The sequence below is a fragment of the Vitis riparia genome, chromosome 10 (genome assembly GCF_004353265.1).
Source record: "Vitis riparia cultivar Riparia Gloire de Montpellier isolate 1030 chromosome 10, EGFV_Vit.rip_1.0, whole genome shotgun sequence".
NCBI lineage: Eukaryota > Viridiplantae > Streptophyta > Magnoliopsida > Vitales > Vitaceae > Vitis > Vitis riparia.
In genome coordinates this window covers 3,981,540-3,999,069 of record NC_048440.1, presented here as the reverse complement: position 1 = coordinate 3,999,069, position 17,530 = coordinate 3,981,540, and the positions used below count along the sequence as shown (strand labels likewise).

Genomic DNA, 17,530 nt, shown 5'->3' with positions numbered 1-17,530 from the left:
CTCTATCTCTTTACTTTACTTATATTTTGTTTAAATTTGTTGTGATTGAAAATATTTTAAAAACCCAATTCACCCCCCCCCCCCCCCCCCCCTCTTTCTTTTTAGGTATTTTTCTTAACTAAGCATAGCCTTTGTTTTCTCAATTGGTATCAGAGCTAGACCTCTTTTTTTAAGACTTAATCATCTAAGAGGAAATGGCTATTCCATCAAGCTTATCCCAAGCTGAAAATTTTTCAAAACATAGAGCTCCATTCTTTACGGGAACCGACTATCCCTATTAGAAAACTAGAATGAGTTGGTATTTGCAATCTACTTATTTAGATGTATGGAATGTCATTGAAGATGGCCCAACTTTTCCCACTAAACTAGTTGATGGAGTTTTGGTTCCAAAACCCAAGCAAGAATGGAATGAGCTTGATAGAAGAAACTTTCAATTAAATGCTAAAGTCGTTTTTACTTTGCAATGTGCTATGGATAGAAATGAATATAATAGAATATGTCAATGCAAATCGGCTAAAGAAATTTGGAGGTTGCTTGAAATAACTCATGAAAGAACTAATCAAGTGAAAGAGTCAAAATCAATTTACTTGTTCATAACTATGAATTGCATTCAATGAAAGAAACTCAGACTATTGTTGAAATGATTACTAAGTTCACCGACATTGTCAATGGTCTTGAAGCTTTGGGAAAAACCTACAAAGAATCCGAGAAGGTGATGAAGATATTGAGGTCTCTCCCATCAAAGTGGCATACCAAGGTCACCGCAATTCAAGAAGCAAAAGACTTGACTAAGCTACCTATGGAAGAGCTCATAGGGTCATTAATGACATATGAGATCAATTGGACAAAGAAGCTACAAGAGGGTGAAGACAAAAAGAAGAGCATAGCCCTCAAAGCTACAACCAAGGAAGAAGAAGATGTTGAAAAAGAAAAGTCAAGTGATGAATATGATGATCTAGCCTTCATCACAAGAAAGCTCAACAAATATATGAGAGGTGAAAGGTTTAGAGGAAGGAAATTCACCTCTAGAAGGGATCCTTCTAAAAAGGAATCTTTATCTCATGGTGACAAGGAGAAATGGGAAGAGAAAAGAGATTTAACATGCTTCAAGTGCAAAAAACCGGGACACATCAAATATGATTGTCCTCTCTACAAGAGTGAAGCCAAGAGAAGAATGAAGAAGGCAATGATGGCCACTTGGAGTGAAAGTGAAGAATCCTCCGAAGAAGAAAATGAGAAGGAAGTGGCAAACATGTGCTTCATGGCAATAGATGATCTTGATGAGGTAAACTCTAACTTTAGTGATGAAGATATGCATGATGTTTTTGAAGAATTATATGAGGATTTTGAAAAACTTAGTTTGAAAAATAATTCTCTTAAAAAGAAAATTCAAGAACTTGAAAAGGAACTTGAAGAAGTGAAAGAAAAATTTTCAATTGTTGAAATATCTAAAACTCATCTTGAAAAAGAAAATGAGATTTTGAGGAGTAAAAATGAGATTTTGAAAAAGAAAAATGAATGGTTAACCTCCTCTCTTTCAATTTTCTCTTGTGGACAAAAATCTTTTGAAATGATCTTAACTAGCCAAAAATGTGTTTTTGACAAATAAGGGCTAGGATTCAAATATTCAAAAAATCAAAAGTATTTTAAAAACTACTTTGTAAAAGAATCCGCAAGTGTAAGTCCTTCTACCACTTGCAACTTTTGTGGAAGAGGAGGGCACATTAGTAGTACATGTCCCTTAGGAAATGATTCTCAAAAGAATTCAAATGCTAAAGCTAAAAAGGTTTGGGTTGAAAAATTCAAGGTCACTAACCCTCAAGGACCCAAAAAGATATGGGTACCTAAATCAACTTAAATTTTATTTTGTAGGGATCAAAGAAGGATAAGTGGTTCTTGGATAGTGGATACTCAAGACACATGACCGGGAATGAATCAAAGTTTGCTTTCCTTACAAAGAGAAAAGGAGGATACGTTACCTTTGGAGACAATTGAAAAGGAAGGATCATTGGTCAAGGCAACATTGGTAATGGCACATCCTCTCTTATTGAAAGTGTTTTATTAGTTGATGGTTTAAAACATAATCTTTTGAGCATAAGTCAACTTTGTGACAAAGGTTTTAAAGTGGTTTTTAAGCATCTCATTGCATCATCAAAGATATTCAAAATAATAAAACCATCTTCATGGGCCATAAATGTGATAATGTTTATGCAATAAATATTTCAAAATATGATGGCCATGATAGATGCTTTTCAAGCATGCATGATCAAAGTTGGTTGTGGCATAGGAGGTTGGGACATGCTAACATGGACCTCATTTCCCAACTCAACAAAGATGAACTTGTTAGAGGCCTTCCCAAAATAAATTTTCAAAAAGACAAAGTTTGTGAAGCTTGTCAAATGGGAAAGCAAATCAAAAACTCTTTTAAAAACAAAAATTTCATTTCAACAACTAGGCCTCTTGAATTGTTGCATATGGATTTATTTGGTCCCTCTAGGACACCAAGCCTTGGAGGAAAATCTTATGCTTTTGTTATTGTGGATGACTTCTCTAGATACACTTGGGTTTTATTTTTAAGTCAAAAAAATGAAACCTTTTATGAGTTTTCAAAGTTTTGTAACAAGGTTCAAAATGAAAAAGGTTTTACAATTACTTGTATAAGAAGTGATCATGGGAGAGAATTTGAAAATATTGATTTTGAAGACTATTGCAATGAGCATGGTATTAACCACAATTTTTCGGCTCCTAGAACTCCTCAACAAAATGGGGTAGTTGAAAGGAAAAATAGAACTCTTCAAGAAATGGCTAGAACCATGCTAAATGAAAACAATTTACCAAAATACTTTTGGGCCGAAGCGGTTAACACTTCTTGTTATGTTTTAAATAGAATTTTATTAAGGCCTATTGTTAAGAAAACTCCCTATGAGCTTTGGAAAAACAAGAAACCCAACATTAGCTATTTCAAAGTCTTTGGGTGCAAATGCTTTATATTAAACACCAAAGACAATCTTGGAAAATTTGATGCAAAATCGGATGTTGGAATTTTTCTTGGTTACTCAACTTCAAGTAAAGCCTTTAGAGTTTTTAACAAAAGAACCATGGTTGTTGAGGAGTCCATCCATGTTATTTTTTATGAATCTAACAATTCTCTCTAAGAAAGAGAGAGCTTTGATGATGATTTAGGCTTGGAGACCTCCATGGGAAAATTACAAATTGAAGATAGAAGGCAACAAAAAGAAGTTGTAGAAGATCCCAAGAAAGAAGAATCACCTTTGGCACTACCTCCTCCTCAACAAGTGCAAGGTGAATCAAGCCAATACCTCCCTAAAGATTGGAAGTTTGTCATCAACCACCCACAAGATCAAATTATAGGTAATCCATCTAGTGGGGTAAGAACTAGATCATCCCTTAGAAATATTTGCAATAATCTTGCTTTTATCTCTCAAATTGAACCTAAAAATATAAAAAATGCTCTAGTTGATGAAAATTGGATGATTGCCATGCAAGAAGAGTTAAACCAATTTGAAAGAAGTGAAGTATGGGAATTAGTGTCAAGACCTCAAAATCAAAGTGTTATTGGAACTAGATGGGTCTTTAGAAACAAAATGGATGAAAATGGCATAATTGATTACTACTCAAAAAGTGTTATTTCATAGCTTATAATTAACTCTTTTAAACACTTTTGAGTAGTAGTTATCACCTTTTAACCCAATTAACATATTAAGGACCCTTGCAATCTATTCTAATCAAATTGTGTTAAGTTTTGGTGTTTTGATAGCTTTTTTGATCACCAAAGCAATCCGAGATTGAGGAGAGTTCTTTGGAATCCATGGCAAAAGATGTCCGGACAGGGCGTCCGGACACACCATCAGAGGGCGGCGGAATATGGGGTGTGGCAGGCTGGCGGAATGACGTAGCAAGGCTTGCTCACATTAGTCAATAATCCGAACAACATATCCGGATAGGATATGCTATCATCTGGAGTGTGATGTTCACGAGTGCTGTGTGCTTCTCCCTGAGGGAATCCGGATGGAGTTGTTCCGGATAGCAATGCACGCCACATGTCCTCTTAGGGAATCCGGATGGAGTTGATCCAAATAGCGACACGCAACATAGCTCATTCCACCAAGGGAGGAATTCTATCCGACCGACTTTCCACCTTCTCCGGATATTTAACATCCGGAATTCCGTCCGCCGACATTTCACATCCGGATATCTCACAGCCGAATGGGAGAGGAGGACGTTTCAACTTCCCTGGTCAGACATGTCTGGATCCTTTGATCGGATATTTCACATCCTGATATCTCACAGCCGGATGGGAGAGGATGACGTTTCAACTTCCCCGGTCAGACATGTCCGGATCCTCTGATAGCACTTACCCGGAGAGTTTTTCTCTCAGTATACAGTGCAACGGAATTTCTCCTGAAGCTTCCTGATATTTCCGACCGACTTTTTGAGATATTTTGCTTTAGATATTTGTTGTCTAAATCCCCAAACTCTCCTTGTAATCCACCTATCATATGATTCCTTAGTCTTTAAGCAAGGAAAAGGGTGAAATAACCTCTTATATATAGTTTGTAATTTTCTTTAAGAAATGTATCGAAGAGAGCTTGTTCTCAGACGCATCCTTTGTACAATTTTGCAAGAAATATATTTTACAGAGCACTTGCTCTGTTTTTCCTATATTTTTGTTTTCTCATTCTTTTTCTTACTAGCCAAACAAGCTCTGAGGAAGTTTCCTCAGAGAATGAGTGGCTAGACTTTTAGTTCCTTGGAGCTAAGGTTGCCGGGAAGGTTCCAAGTGCAAGAATTTATAGCTTTGTGGTTTCAGCCATTAATGAAGAGAAAGTGTGTTCCTTTAATGATTTCTATGTTTTTAGTTAACTTAAAACACCTTCAATTCACTTGAGTGAACACCTGGTAAGGCAAGTGATCTCCGTCCATGGAGATGCACTAGTTTACCTCTTGCGAGCTTTTGGGAAGTGACTTGAAGGTAGGATTTTCTAGAATTGCCAACACTTGGTAAGCTTTTGGACTCCAAGGAGACATCCATTAGTTATCTCTTGCGAGCTTGAGAAGGGAAGTCCAAAGTTAAAGATCACCTTGAATGGCAAATGCTAGGTGAGAGGCACGAGCCATTGCAAGTTGCATCAGTGAGAAGGAATTAGAGCTGAAATCCATTTAAAGGTTACATATGTACAACACCGGTTAGAAAATTGACTATATGTTAATTCTCTAATGCGAGGAAATGAACCAAATGACCGGAGCTCTGTTTTTACATAAGGAACCTCTCCTGTGAACCCAAACCTCCAAGGAATGTTTTTCTTCATAAGTAATTTCCATTACTTTCTTTTTAGTTAGTTTGAAACAAAAACTTCGTTTAACCAAAGTTTGTGTTTTATTTCTTAAGCTAACCTTGAAATGAAAAAACACCAATTTAACTTTGAATTGGTATCAGTTGTGAGTTGAAAACCCTTCCCAGTGAACGATCATAGAGCCACTATGCTATATTAGCTAAAGCTATCCTAATACATGGTGATATAGGTTATAAATTTTGTTGATCACTCCCTCAGTCAAGGAGCACGAGTTGGACATGAATCAGCTGAGACACCAATTGGGAACGAATCAATAATTATAAGGAACAAAGCATGATTGGTAGCCCAAGGTTTTAATCAAGAAGAATGGATAGATTATGAAGAAACCTTTGCTCCCGTAGCTAGATTGGAAGCCATTAGGATGCTACTTGCCTTTGCATGTTTTAAAGACTTTGTTTTATATCAAATGGATGTGAAAAGTGTCTTCTTAAATGGCTTTATAAATGAAGAGGTATATGTTGAACAACCACCCAGTTTTCAAAGTGTTAACTTTCCTAATCATGTTTTTAGACTTAAAAAGGCACTTTATGGTTTAAAACAAGCACCTAGAGCATGGTATGAAAGATTGAGTAAATTTCTTTTGAAAAAGGGTTTTAAAATGGGAAAAATTGACACAACTCTTTTCATAAAAACCAAAGAAAATGACATGCTCTTAGTACAAATATACGTTGATGATATCATTTTTGGAGCTACTAATGTCTCTCTTTGTGAATAATTCTCTAAATGCATGCATAGTGAGTTTGAAATGAGCATGATGAGAGAACTTAACTTCTTCCTTGGACTTCAAATCAAGCAACTAAAGGAAGGAACCTTCATCAATCAAGCAAAGCATATAAGAGATCTCCTCAAAAGGTTCAATATGGAGGAAGCTAAAATAATGAAGACTCTAATGAGTTCATCCATCAAGCTTGACATGGCTGAGAAAGGTAAGCCCATCAACTCAACTATGTATAGAGGCATGATAGGTTCTTTGCTATATTTGACCGCTAGTAGACCTGACATCATGTATAGTGTATGCTTGTGTGCTAGATTTCAATCTTGTCCTAAGGAATCTCATTTAAGTGCTGTAAAACAAATTCTTAGATATTTAAAAGGGACTATGGACATAGGCCTATGGTATTCTAAGGGTGATAACTTTGAATTAATTGGATACTCGGATGTCGACTTTGCCGGTTGTAAAGTTGAGAGGAAAAGCACTAGTGGCACTTGTCATTTCCTAGGACACTCACTTGTTTCATGGCATAGTAAGAAGCAAAATTCGGTAGTTTTGTCTACGGCGGAAGCCGAATACATAGCAACCGGTTTATGTTGTGCACAAATCCTTTGGATGAAACAAACACTTAGTGATTTCAATTTGATTTTTGAGCATGTTCCTATAAAATGTGATAACACTAGTGCCATAAACATTTCAAAAAATCCGGTACTATACTCTAGGACTAAGCATATAGAGATAAGACATCATATTTTTAGAGACCATGCACAAAAGGGTGACATTACACTTGAATTTGTAAGCACAAAAGATTAACTTGCCGATAATTTTTACAAAACCCTTAAGTGAAGAGCAATTTGTTGATATTAGAAGGCAACTAGGGGTGATTTCTTTATGATCAAATGATTGCTTGATGAATTCTTGATTGAATATACCCTATGATTGCGTGAAATCCATATCATATGCATCATATAGAAATAATCCTAGGAAAGAGGTCAAATTTTGACCAAAAATCAAAATTCCCGTGGCATTGGACATAAAAAATTGGGGGTTTCAACTGAAAAGGACAGGGGGGATCACGAGACAAGAAAAAGCAACAAAATTTGGAAAAATTGACCGTTGAATATGACCGTTGACCCTTGACCAGGCGGTCGACCGGTTCGTCGGGGTTGGGAATTTAAACACCCCCCCCCCCTCCCACGCACGCGCGCTTCATTTCTCACCTTTTCTCCTCTATAGCTTGCCGCCCCTTCATATCCTTGCTTCCAGAAGACCATTTTGGACCGATTGCAGGATGTGGACTTGATTTTGGGACGCCTTGAGGTTAGGGTTTTGATTTGAAACCCAGGGTTTCAGCTTTTGGGAGTGTTTCTTCTCTACACCGCACGCCTCAGGGTTGGTTCAGCTTCATCTCCGTGCGCCTAGGGCTTCGGATTTGTGATTACTCCTTCTCGTTCCATTTCATTCTCTCTTTTTGGACTCCTCCTTCTCTTTTCCGTTCATTGGATGGCACCAAGGCGAGAGACGGGCACCTCTAGGGCTCAGGGCAAGCGCCCTGCTGAGCCATTTTAGCCCGAGCAGATGGAGGCTCGCCGAAAGGCGAGGTATGACACGGCACTCTTCAGTTCGAATGAAGACTATCAACACTACAAGCAAAAATTTGCCTAGAGGAAAGTCGTCCCAAGGAGAAGTGTCAATTTCTCCCAACTTCAGCACTTTGGGTTTGAGGAGCTATTCAGACGGATGGGATGGTTTCCAGTTGTGACAATTTCTGAGCCGATCTTCCCGACTTTGGTGCGGGCTTTTTATTCCCGGGCGACCTACGGGCTTGGAGGACCTTTATTATCCACTGTGAGAGAAGTTGAGATCAGATTGAGTCCCGAGAGTATCTGTCACATTCTCGACATCCCTTCAGTTGGACTTCGAGTGTATGAGGTCAAGGCGTGGCCCACTGTGCCGGGATTCGAGCCTAGAGAGGCTATTCAGAGGTTGTGCAAACTCGCCGATCCCTAAGGGATGGGAAACCATCGGCTCACAGTCTGACCGTGACCAACTGAGTCCTTCACCACATGATCTGCTCTATTTTATTGCCACGAGGAGGATATCGCGACGAGGTCTCCTACCTTGAGGCATTTATTGTTAACTCGATCCTCACCGAGGACGGATTCACGTGGATATCTGATGATGATGAATATGATCTCCTGCATTGAGAGCACGACACGAGTACTCCCCTATGGCCACTTCCTCACCCGAGTATTTAAGGATGCCGAGGTCAACTTGAGTAGAAAGACGGATTTCGAGGCCCCCACCAGCTATGGCACGTATGATGAGCAGTCTTTGGGGCGTATGAAGTTCGAGAAAGCTCCCGATGGCTCCTGGGTTAGGAAAGCTAAGCGACAGGCCTGGGGACAGGATCAGATGCATCCCAAAGCAGAGGAGTAGGCCGAGATCAGAGAGATGGAGGATGGGTTAGACCCTCAGAGGGACTTTGAGCAGAGAGGGCCCGAGCTAGACATTCCGCCTCCACCTCAATCAAAGGGCATTCATGTTGAGGCTACCTTCTCAGAGCCTATGATGACTGAGCCGAATTTCACAGCAGGACCATCATCTCAACCATCATTTACCGAGCTACCATCTCAGGCACCTCACGTTCCTGATCATGCGCCTTGGATGGATGTCTCCGCTCAGATCAGCTCCCTTGGGACTCGTATAGAGGAGCTTGCCTTAGTCCATGACTCTCGCTTCTACTCTATGGAGGAGCACATGGATCAGTATCAGACTGGAGTCGTCTCTCGATTTGATCACTTCCAATAGCGATTTGAGCGCATAAAGAAGCGTATGGATCAGCAACAGGCTACATTCGAGCATCTCCAGCAAAGCATTGATCGTATTGAGAGTCGTCAAGCGAGTCAGCATGAGGAAATGATGGCATACCTCCACTCTGTGTTTCCTCCTCCACCCCCTCAGCCTTGAGACTATCTAGACATCCCCCTCTGTTTCTTTTTTATGTTGCCAAAGAGGGAGAAATTTATAGGATCTATAGGATCTAGGAGACCCTCATGCATGTCATTGTTATCATTGTCACATCTATCTTGTTGTACATGTGAGGTTTCTATATATATATGTTATGATATTTTTATGATCCACTGTTCATTTTTCGTGTTTTACATTGCTTCCTATTAAAAATCATTTGATTGATCCATGATTGGTTTGAGGGGGAGATTTTTTTTCTCTCCTAGATAACCAAGGTTTATCATCATCAAAAAGGGGGAGATTGTTAGCCTAAGGGTTCTCCTAATCGGGTTTTGATGATAACAAACCATGGTTAAGTGACTAATTGGTTTAATGTTTAAAAATCTCAGGTATAAACGCGAAAATTCATCAAATGACCAAATGGATACAAGATCGAGACGCTTGGAAGACTTGTGATCATAGGAAACTAATGTAAGATGAATGCATGAGTGCACTTAGGATTTTCACATGTTTCATGCATCTTTGAAAACTTGGTTTATTCTCTAAAACGCTGATTTCATTCAAACCCGAGTTTTTAACTAATGTACCTTAGGCAAAATATTTCAAAATTGGGTTAATAATTTACCTAAAGACCTTGCCAAAGTGTTAGAAAAGAAAAGAATCAAAAAAATAGGTTTTCGGGGCCAAAAAGGCTCAATCGGTCGAGGCTATGGCCAACCAGTCAACCGGTTGAGGAACCGGTCGACCAATTGTGGTCGTCCGGTCGAGGAAGGTCAAAAACCTTCTCTCTCTCCCAATAGCCTTCTCTTCCCGGTCGAGGTGATTCCCTTACCGGTCGAGGTCCGGTTGAGGCAACGGTAACCTGTCATGCATTAAATGCTCCAATAGCTAGTGAACCGGTCAACCCCTAGCTCGACCGGACGAGGTTACCTTTTGCTGTTTTTGACTCCCGAGCTTAGAAACCTATAAATTGAGAGCTCCACTTCATTTATTAAGTAGAGAACACTTGCATTCAAAGCCTATCTACCTGTTCTTGATAAAAAAACTCTCATTTCTTTCATAATGCATAAAATTACCACGCATATCCTTTAGTGCACTCTTACTCTTGTTTGTCATCCTAGCTTTGTCTTGTATTTGAGTCATCCTTAAGCTAGGTTGAGTGATTATATCTTGTAACAATCTGAGTGTTAAAGCCTTCAAGAGGGTTGAATCTTGAAGAGGTTGTGTAAGAGCCCATTGGAGCCGGAATCCAAGTGTAAGAAGATTGGAAGCTTGGTTGGAGCTTCAAGTTAGTGGAACCCTCACTCGGTTAGGAGGTTGAGGAGAGTGGACGTAGGCAAGGAAGTGCCAAACCACTATAAACCCAAGTTTGAATTCTCTAAACTCTATCTCTTTACTTTGCTTATATTTTGTTTAAATTTGTTGTGATTGAAAAGATTTTAAAAACCCAATTCACCCCCCCCCCCCCCCCTCCTCTTTTGGGTGTTTTTCTTAACTATGCATAGCCTTTGTTTTCTCAGAGGTGGTACACTACAATTTCCATTGGATTGCCCAAATCCATGAACTAATTGTAAACAACTTATCTACTTGCAAGGAACACACGACTTATATCTTCTGTACAACTCCTAATGCACCCAAGTTATGTACAATGTAAGAGACATGGAATAAATGCGAAAATTAATGTCAATACATCAAAAGGATACCAAGGGGAAGGTTAAGTCTAACTTTGTTATGTCATGTGTTACTTTTAGATCAATCCCAACAATTATTCATGGATATAAGTGATTTTTCATAAATTCATTTTTTTAACATAACATAAAAATACAATGAAAAGAATTATCCATGCTCTTTAAAAAGATTTCTAATGAAAGTGCTACAAGTAAAAGTATTATAGAATAAATGTGTTTTAACTAGAATTACTCATAAATGGCCTCTTTAAAAAAAATGATTTTGATAATATTTTTGGTAATATTTTATATAGTGAAAAAAAATATTTTTGGAAAAATAATTATTAAGTGATTTTATAGAAATTACTTCAAATAATTTTTTAAAATATTTAAAAATGATTTTCAAAACTTTACTAGATATCTAGTTTATGTAATGAATTGTTTTTTATTATTAGAAAATGATAAGAATATCCAAATTACTCCATTTCCTATCTTCGACCAATTAGGATGTATGTTGTTGGGAACCCTTGGATCTCTCCATTCCCAGCCTTGGATCGCTTAGGGTGCATGCCCCTAGTCTTAAAAGTTCTCTAAATCTAATACAGTAGAAAAATATGGCAATAAAAACCATTGGAAACATAGATCTAGAGAGTTTAGGTATCATAGATATGATCTAGATGTTCCTAAATCAAATTCAATCCGATAAAGAAACTTTATAGGTGTCACAAACCTCATAAACCTAACAATCTTTCACCCGATCACTCTTTTCATGATTCTTGACTCAAAAAAAGGGTGGTTTTCTCTCTAAAGGGAGATGCTAAGATTTCCTCTCTAGAATCCCTAAAAAATAATGGAAGATTGAAGCCCTAAACCCTTAAAGAGGTTTTTATATAGGCTTCCTTGTAAGCTTAACCAACTTGAGTCCAACTTGGGCTTATGTCACTTAATCTAACTCACTCGGGTCTTAATTATTTAATTAGCTCTATTAGACTTCAATTAATTAATTAGCCTAACCCAAGAAGACCATACACATGATCCAATGTAAACCTTGGTGACGTTAGTAATTTATAAGGTATATGTTATCAACCTTTTAAGATTACTTCTCCAATTCTTTAGTTACAAATCCTCTTATAATGTAATTAAAATGGCAAACTTTAACTCACATAAGTATATGTGTCAAATTTCGCTTAAAGAATTATTACGACCACAGATTTCATGATCACAAGTCCTTAGTATCACCTAAAAGGACACATAATATTAATCCCATGAGATACCATGATATATACCTCTACTGAGAATACCTGTTGCCACTATTCTCCATCAATAGTGACCTAATATGTAGGGAATATATGACTGCTTGAGGATCTCACTCATAAGTCAAAGCCTCTTATTGACTTCATCACAGGTTTAGTATTCTCTCAAGGTTGAGATTGAGTTCATACAATATAGTTTCTAGGTAAATCATGAATACCTCATAACCCATGTCATGATTCACTATTGGCCTTGTTTAATATGTATGCACACTAGTTCACTCTCCATGGGGATTTTATCCTGATGACCAAGACCAATCATCCCTCCTAGACTTTTTTATACCTAAAGTAGTGTTTCTGTTTATACCTTTTAGAAGTTTAACTTGTCACAAGCTAAACCTTTTTAAACATACCTGTGACTTCTCAGTTGGACAAACAGCAACCCTTGATATTCAATAGAAAGTAAGTCATTATCTAAAAGAAGTTCTATGCCCAAAGATTAAAATGAACAAAATTGCCAACATACAAACAAAACTCAATGTCCTAATTTTTTTTTTAAATTCCAACTAGAGGAACCCTAACCACCCTCTAGATAGAGAAAAACTCATCATTCTCTCATACTAGGATCCATGGGAGAGATCGAGTAGAAGATCGTTATGTAGGCAAGTTCTACTATGCCTACGACATCTTCTTTGGATTAGATTTGACTTAGGAACATCCAAATCGTAGGTTTAAGCTTTCTATCTCTAGATCTTTATTCTATAATAGTTTTTTATATCATATATTTTCATTACGATAGATCTAGAGAACCTTAGGGATAGATGTATATACCCTACGAGATCTAGAATTAGGGAATGGAGCAATCCAGAATCCCTAGTATAAATAAGGTTTTTGAAGAATGGAGGTCAAGGTTATCATCAAAACTTGATAAGAAAAAATCTTGGACCCAAGAAAACTATTTTCAAAAAATGAAAATAAAAAATAAAAAGTAGAAAATATTTTTCAAACCAAACTTAACCTAGCTTTCTTTTATTAATTTTTCTCCTATAATCAATTGTCTCTTTATATAATTGTTTATGTGTTTAGTTTGATAAACATTGAAGAGGACCAAGATATGAGGTCATTAAATTAAGGCTGACATGATACGAGGTCATGACATAATGCTAAGCAACATGAATAGATCTAACAACAAAATGAGTTATATCAGTGTTCTTGCACTCTCAAACCAAAGAACAATGCAGCCATACATATTTGTATTGAGAGCAGTAACATAGCTAGTGAGTTGCCAATTGAGGTGTTGAGCCAAACCTGTGCCCAAATAATTAGCGTACAACATTCAATAACAATGCTGGTGTATCAATTAACTTTGTTTACCATTGTTCTGAAGTGCCTGTCTTCCAAATTTTTCCTACACCTTGTCCCTGTTTCTAATCACTTCTAATAGTTCCACCATATAGGTTCCAATGAGATACCACGTAACCCCAGCTAGGACAACCTGTAACCAAGAGCTATTAACAATATACAACGCTAATGAGCCGCCTATATGCTCTTTCAATTCGCCAACAGCTCCTTCTCCCAATTGGAATCTCACTACAACAGCTGCAATTGTTGCTGTTGCTAAGGGAATTTGCCATATAGTGGAACTCCTCCTATTGTTTTTGCTGACTCCATGATCTTTTTCGCTTTTTCCTTTCCATTGTTTACTAGGTGGTGAAGACTCTGATGATGCAGCTTTGGAGGCCAAATCGTTGTTCTGGTTTGTGGCAGGAAGAGCAAGAGTTGATGGAATCCAGTATTCAGCATCATATATGTAACTTGGCCTGGTCCGGCTTCTTGCTTCTGTGCTCTCCCTGGCTTGTTTCCTAGCAGCAGCTGCGTCCCGTAGCTTGTTAATGTTTGGTCCTGACAATCTTCCAGCAACACGTATAAGACTTTGGCCAGAGTCTGATCCTCCAGTGGGTGCTTGCCAATACAACCAATTTGTGATTGATCTGATCGTTTGAATGGCTGAGATCCTTGCTTCTCTTTGGTCATCTTTCTCCTGAAACGTAGCTTGTCGAAGTTAGAAATGACAATGCATCAATGATACAAAAATTTGGTCACCATTTTCGCATATACGCATGTATTAATCAGTTTTCTTCATTCATTATTTCAAAACGAAATCGATTATAATTATTTCGAACAACTTCAAAAAAACAAGATGCCATGGTATCAGTCAAGATGTGCATACCTTGGAGCCATGTGTGGAAGCTTTGTCCATGGCATCGTGAAATCTAGTTTGGAATTTTTTTACATCTACAAAAATGTTGGAGACGCATGCACCCACTGCATTGCCTGCGCTCATTCTTACACTGCCACGCGGCTGCTTTGACATTAGAAATTCCAAAGCAGCGAGGTTCGACCTCTCAACCATCCTGTGTTTAGTACAGCGGAAAAAGGGGGAAGAAAAGTACATAAATGAAGGTAAATCCTCTGGAAAAAAAGATCCATGTCCCAAGATCATCTTAATTATTTCTTAATATCATTTATTATATCATCGCTCATTTTAATGTTAAAAGGTATCCTGTCTTTTTCTTCTCTTTTTATTTTTTTTTTTATTTTTTTTTTGTGTGTGTTTGTTTTTCTTTCAATTTGGGTGGACTAGTCCCTCGATTGGATGCCAGGGAAATACAAAGATACCATTTGCCTGTGCCCTGATTGTTTTGAGACCTTTAAGAAAAGAAAGGACTTCGATCATGTATTAGATTACTGGTTATATTAAGGGGATTTGAACCCCTTAATATAGATAGAAGGGGAATTTCTTTATTATCACTAGACTATAAATGTTTTTTATTCAATTTTTGCCCCCCTGAAATAAAAAGTTACATATTGCCCAACTAAAACCGTTTGCTAGTTCTGCCACTGCATATGCTTAAACCTCAAGAAAACATGCTAGCTATCATTTCATATATGTGTAAAAGACTAACTTATGAGAAGTCCTAAGCAATAAAAAGAAATATTCGGATGCATTATCATATTTTTTAGACAACCAAGATTTAAGTACATACTCTAACAAATTTTCACCTTCACATAAATTTATCAAAACATCTAAGTTGCATTATACTCGAGCAAATGAAGAAAAATATTTATGTTATGCATATGATCGATAGGGCATACATCTATAGTATCTCAAATATAACATACGATTGACCTCGAGTAGCTTCATTAAATAAAAAGAAGTGTCTTGTCAAGTCATCAAGTCAATTTACATGCATTTTAGATAATCAAGATGCATTACATACTTTGTAACAAGTTTTAACATTTATATAGGATTTGGTTGCAGCCCCATGGCCACACTTTGCGGCGGTGTATTTTATTCGCACTTAACTCTTATAGTCACAATTTTATTTCTTGTGGCTGTGAGGTATGGTCGCAACTATAAACCTAGGCTCATATAATTAAACACATTAACAACAATTTTCATTCATAAGAAACCAAAAATCCTTCAAAAAAAAATGTTATATCAGAACTAAATTGTAACATGAGTGAAAATACAGTGATAGTTTTGTAATTTAAGCAAAATGAAATAGGTGGGATGCTTAGATATTTGAAGAAAAATAAAACAAAAAAAAAAGGAAAACTCCTTACGAAATGCAATCGACCGGGCAGGCATCTATAGCTTGTTGGATTTTGTACTCAGGATCAGCCCACTGTGCGACAACCCTGGCTCTTCCATAAACAGATTCAATGGCAAAAGTTTTTTCAGCAAATAAGGCACATTTCAAGCAGCCAACACACTTGACTTCATCCACAAACACTGCTCTCTCTTCACTTTCTGATCCATACCATACTGAATACAAAGGCTTCCCTGTGTACCCTCTCAGCCCTGCAATCTTAGCTTGTTCCTGCACCATTTCCATCAATTTTTAAATCATTTATTTTTGCACCCAAGTTAAGTAATTTTATGTCACATGACTTCCACCTCCAATTTTGCAAATCTACACTACAATGAACTTCAAAAACCACAAAAGAATTTGTTTTATTAGGATTCTTGGGCTTAATTTCCATTAATTAAATAAATCAATAAATAAAATATATGAATCGTTGATGATGAAGGACATAACAAATAATATGTCAAAAACGCCCCTAGCACCATGGCTAAAAAAAAAAAAATTAAGGAAAATTTGAGAAGCCACAGGCCATGGCTAACCTTATCATAAGCTAAACGTAAATTTGGATCAGAGAGGACCGAGTAGACTTCATTGAGAATGATGGCCATGTCGTGGCCGGCCGGACCGGCGATATCTGGGTGGCACCGCTTCTGCAGCTTCCGGTACGCCATCTTTATCTGCCTCTGATCCGAAGAACTCTCAATTCCCAGAAGATCATAGAGATCAAAATCTACTAAAGAAGATAATGAAGATGATGATGACGACGATGAAGCTTTGCACGTTATTGAATTATTGCCATGCAACTTTCTGAGAGTGGTGGCGTGGTGGAAAGTCAAGCCGGCAGATCTTGGGGTGGAGGTTCTTATGATTGAAGATGTGGGAGTGTACAGAGGGAGGCATGTTGAAGGCATATTTTCCTTTTCTTTCTCGAGAAAATGTGAGAAGGAGGTGTGTAGTCTGTGGACGTGGGATAAGATACTTGCAAGGAAAGATATTTTGTAGTCACTATTTACGCTGATAAAGATCTGGCTAGTAATGAAATTTCTGTTTTGCCCCCAGCTGTGTTAGGGTCAAATGTTCTATTAGAAAAAGCTTTTTGTAACATATATAATATGAAGAGCATGTCAAAAAGTCTTTCCATTAAAATTAAGAGTTCAGTAAATTACTTTTTTAAGGTAATGATTTTTAATTTTAAAAAAACTAAAATTAAAACAGAAAAAGGCACTTTGGTAAAATTTGTACGAATGCCCAAATAATAATATACATTTTAAGTTAATATATTAAATACTATTTGATAATATATCATACTATACATTTTAAATTAACATATTAAATACTATTTGATAAATCAATTTAATAACTTAATAATTTAATTTAAGTAATTAAGTAAATTAATTATATTTGATAAAATAATTTAATGATATAATTTAAAGTCAAAATCAACTTTAAATAATAAATTAAAATAGTTAATTTATTTTTAAATCTACATCTTTATTTTTCCTTTTTATCGTATTTATTTTTATTATCACTACCATTTTTTTTACTATTCCACAACCTTTATTATTATTCAACCTTTTTCATCATAATTATAATTTATAATTTATAAAAATAAATATATTAATTTGATGATTTAGAATAAATTTTAAATTAATTTTATCAATCAATTTTAATATTTAAAATAAGAATTAAATAATAAATTTTAAATTAATTATAATTTAATTTAAATAATTAAATAATAAAGTTTAAATTTTATCATAATAATTGTAAAGCTATGATCGATGATTGATTAAATAGACGTTGAAATTTAAGAAGCAACTGAGACGGGCTTCCTTTGGCATTTTGCATGTGAAGGGCTGCTTAGACGGGCCCACCCACCCAACCCCCTTGAAAAATGAAGTGCTTTGCC

General features: G+C 36.7%; 1 protein-coding gene across 1 annotated transcript; it reads right to left on the bottom strand.

The window, feature by feature from the left end:
• Nucleotides 1–13,201: 13,201 nt before the first annotated feature.
• LOC117922975 (chaperone protein dnaJ C76, chloroplastic-like) lies at nt 13,202–16,574 on the bottom strand. Its single transcript, XM_034841220.1, has 4 exons — nt 16,164–16,574; nt 15,602–15,858; nt 14,205–14,388; nt 13,202–14,015 (listed from the first exon to the last, which is right to left on the bottom strand). The coding sequence occupies exons 1-4, from the start codon at nt 16,533–16,535 to the stop codon at nt 13,383–13,385; spliced, it is 1,446 nt and encodes a 481-aa protein (XP_034697111.1). The 5' UTR covers nt 16,536–16,574; the 3' UTR covers nt 13,202–13,382.
• Nucleotides 16,575–17,530: the final 956 nt, after the last annotated feature.

What these genes read in the sequence shown, in the direction of transcription:
- LOC117922975 (XM_034841220.1), bottom strand. Translation starts at nt 16,535, where the DNA reads ATGCCTTCAACATGCCTCCCTCTGTACACTCCCACATCTTCAATCATA. An exon ending in TACGTTTAGCTTATGATAAG is followed by an intron (nt 15,859 to 16,163) that starts GTTAGCCATGGC and finishes GAAATGGTGCAG; the next exon opens with GAACAAGCTAAGATTGCAGG. An exon ending in TGCCCGGTCGATTGCATTTC is followed by an intron (nt 14,389 to 15,601) that starts GTAAGGAGTTTT and finishes TACTAAACACAG; the next exon opens with GATGGTTGAGAGGTCGAACC.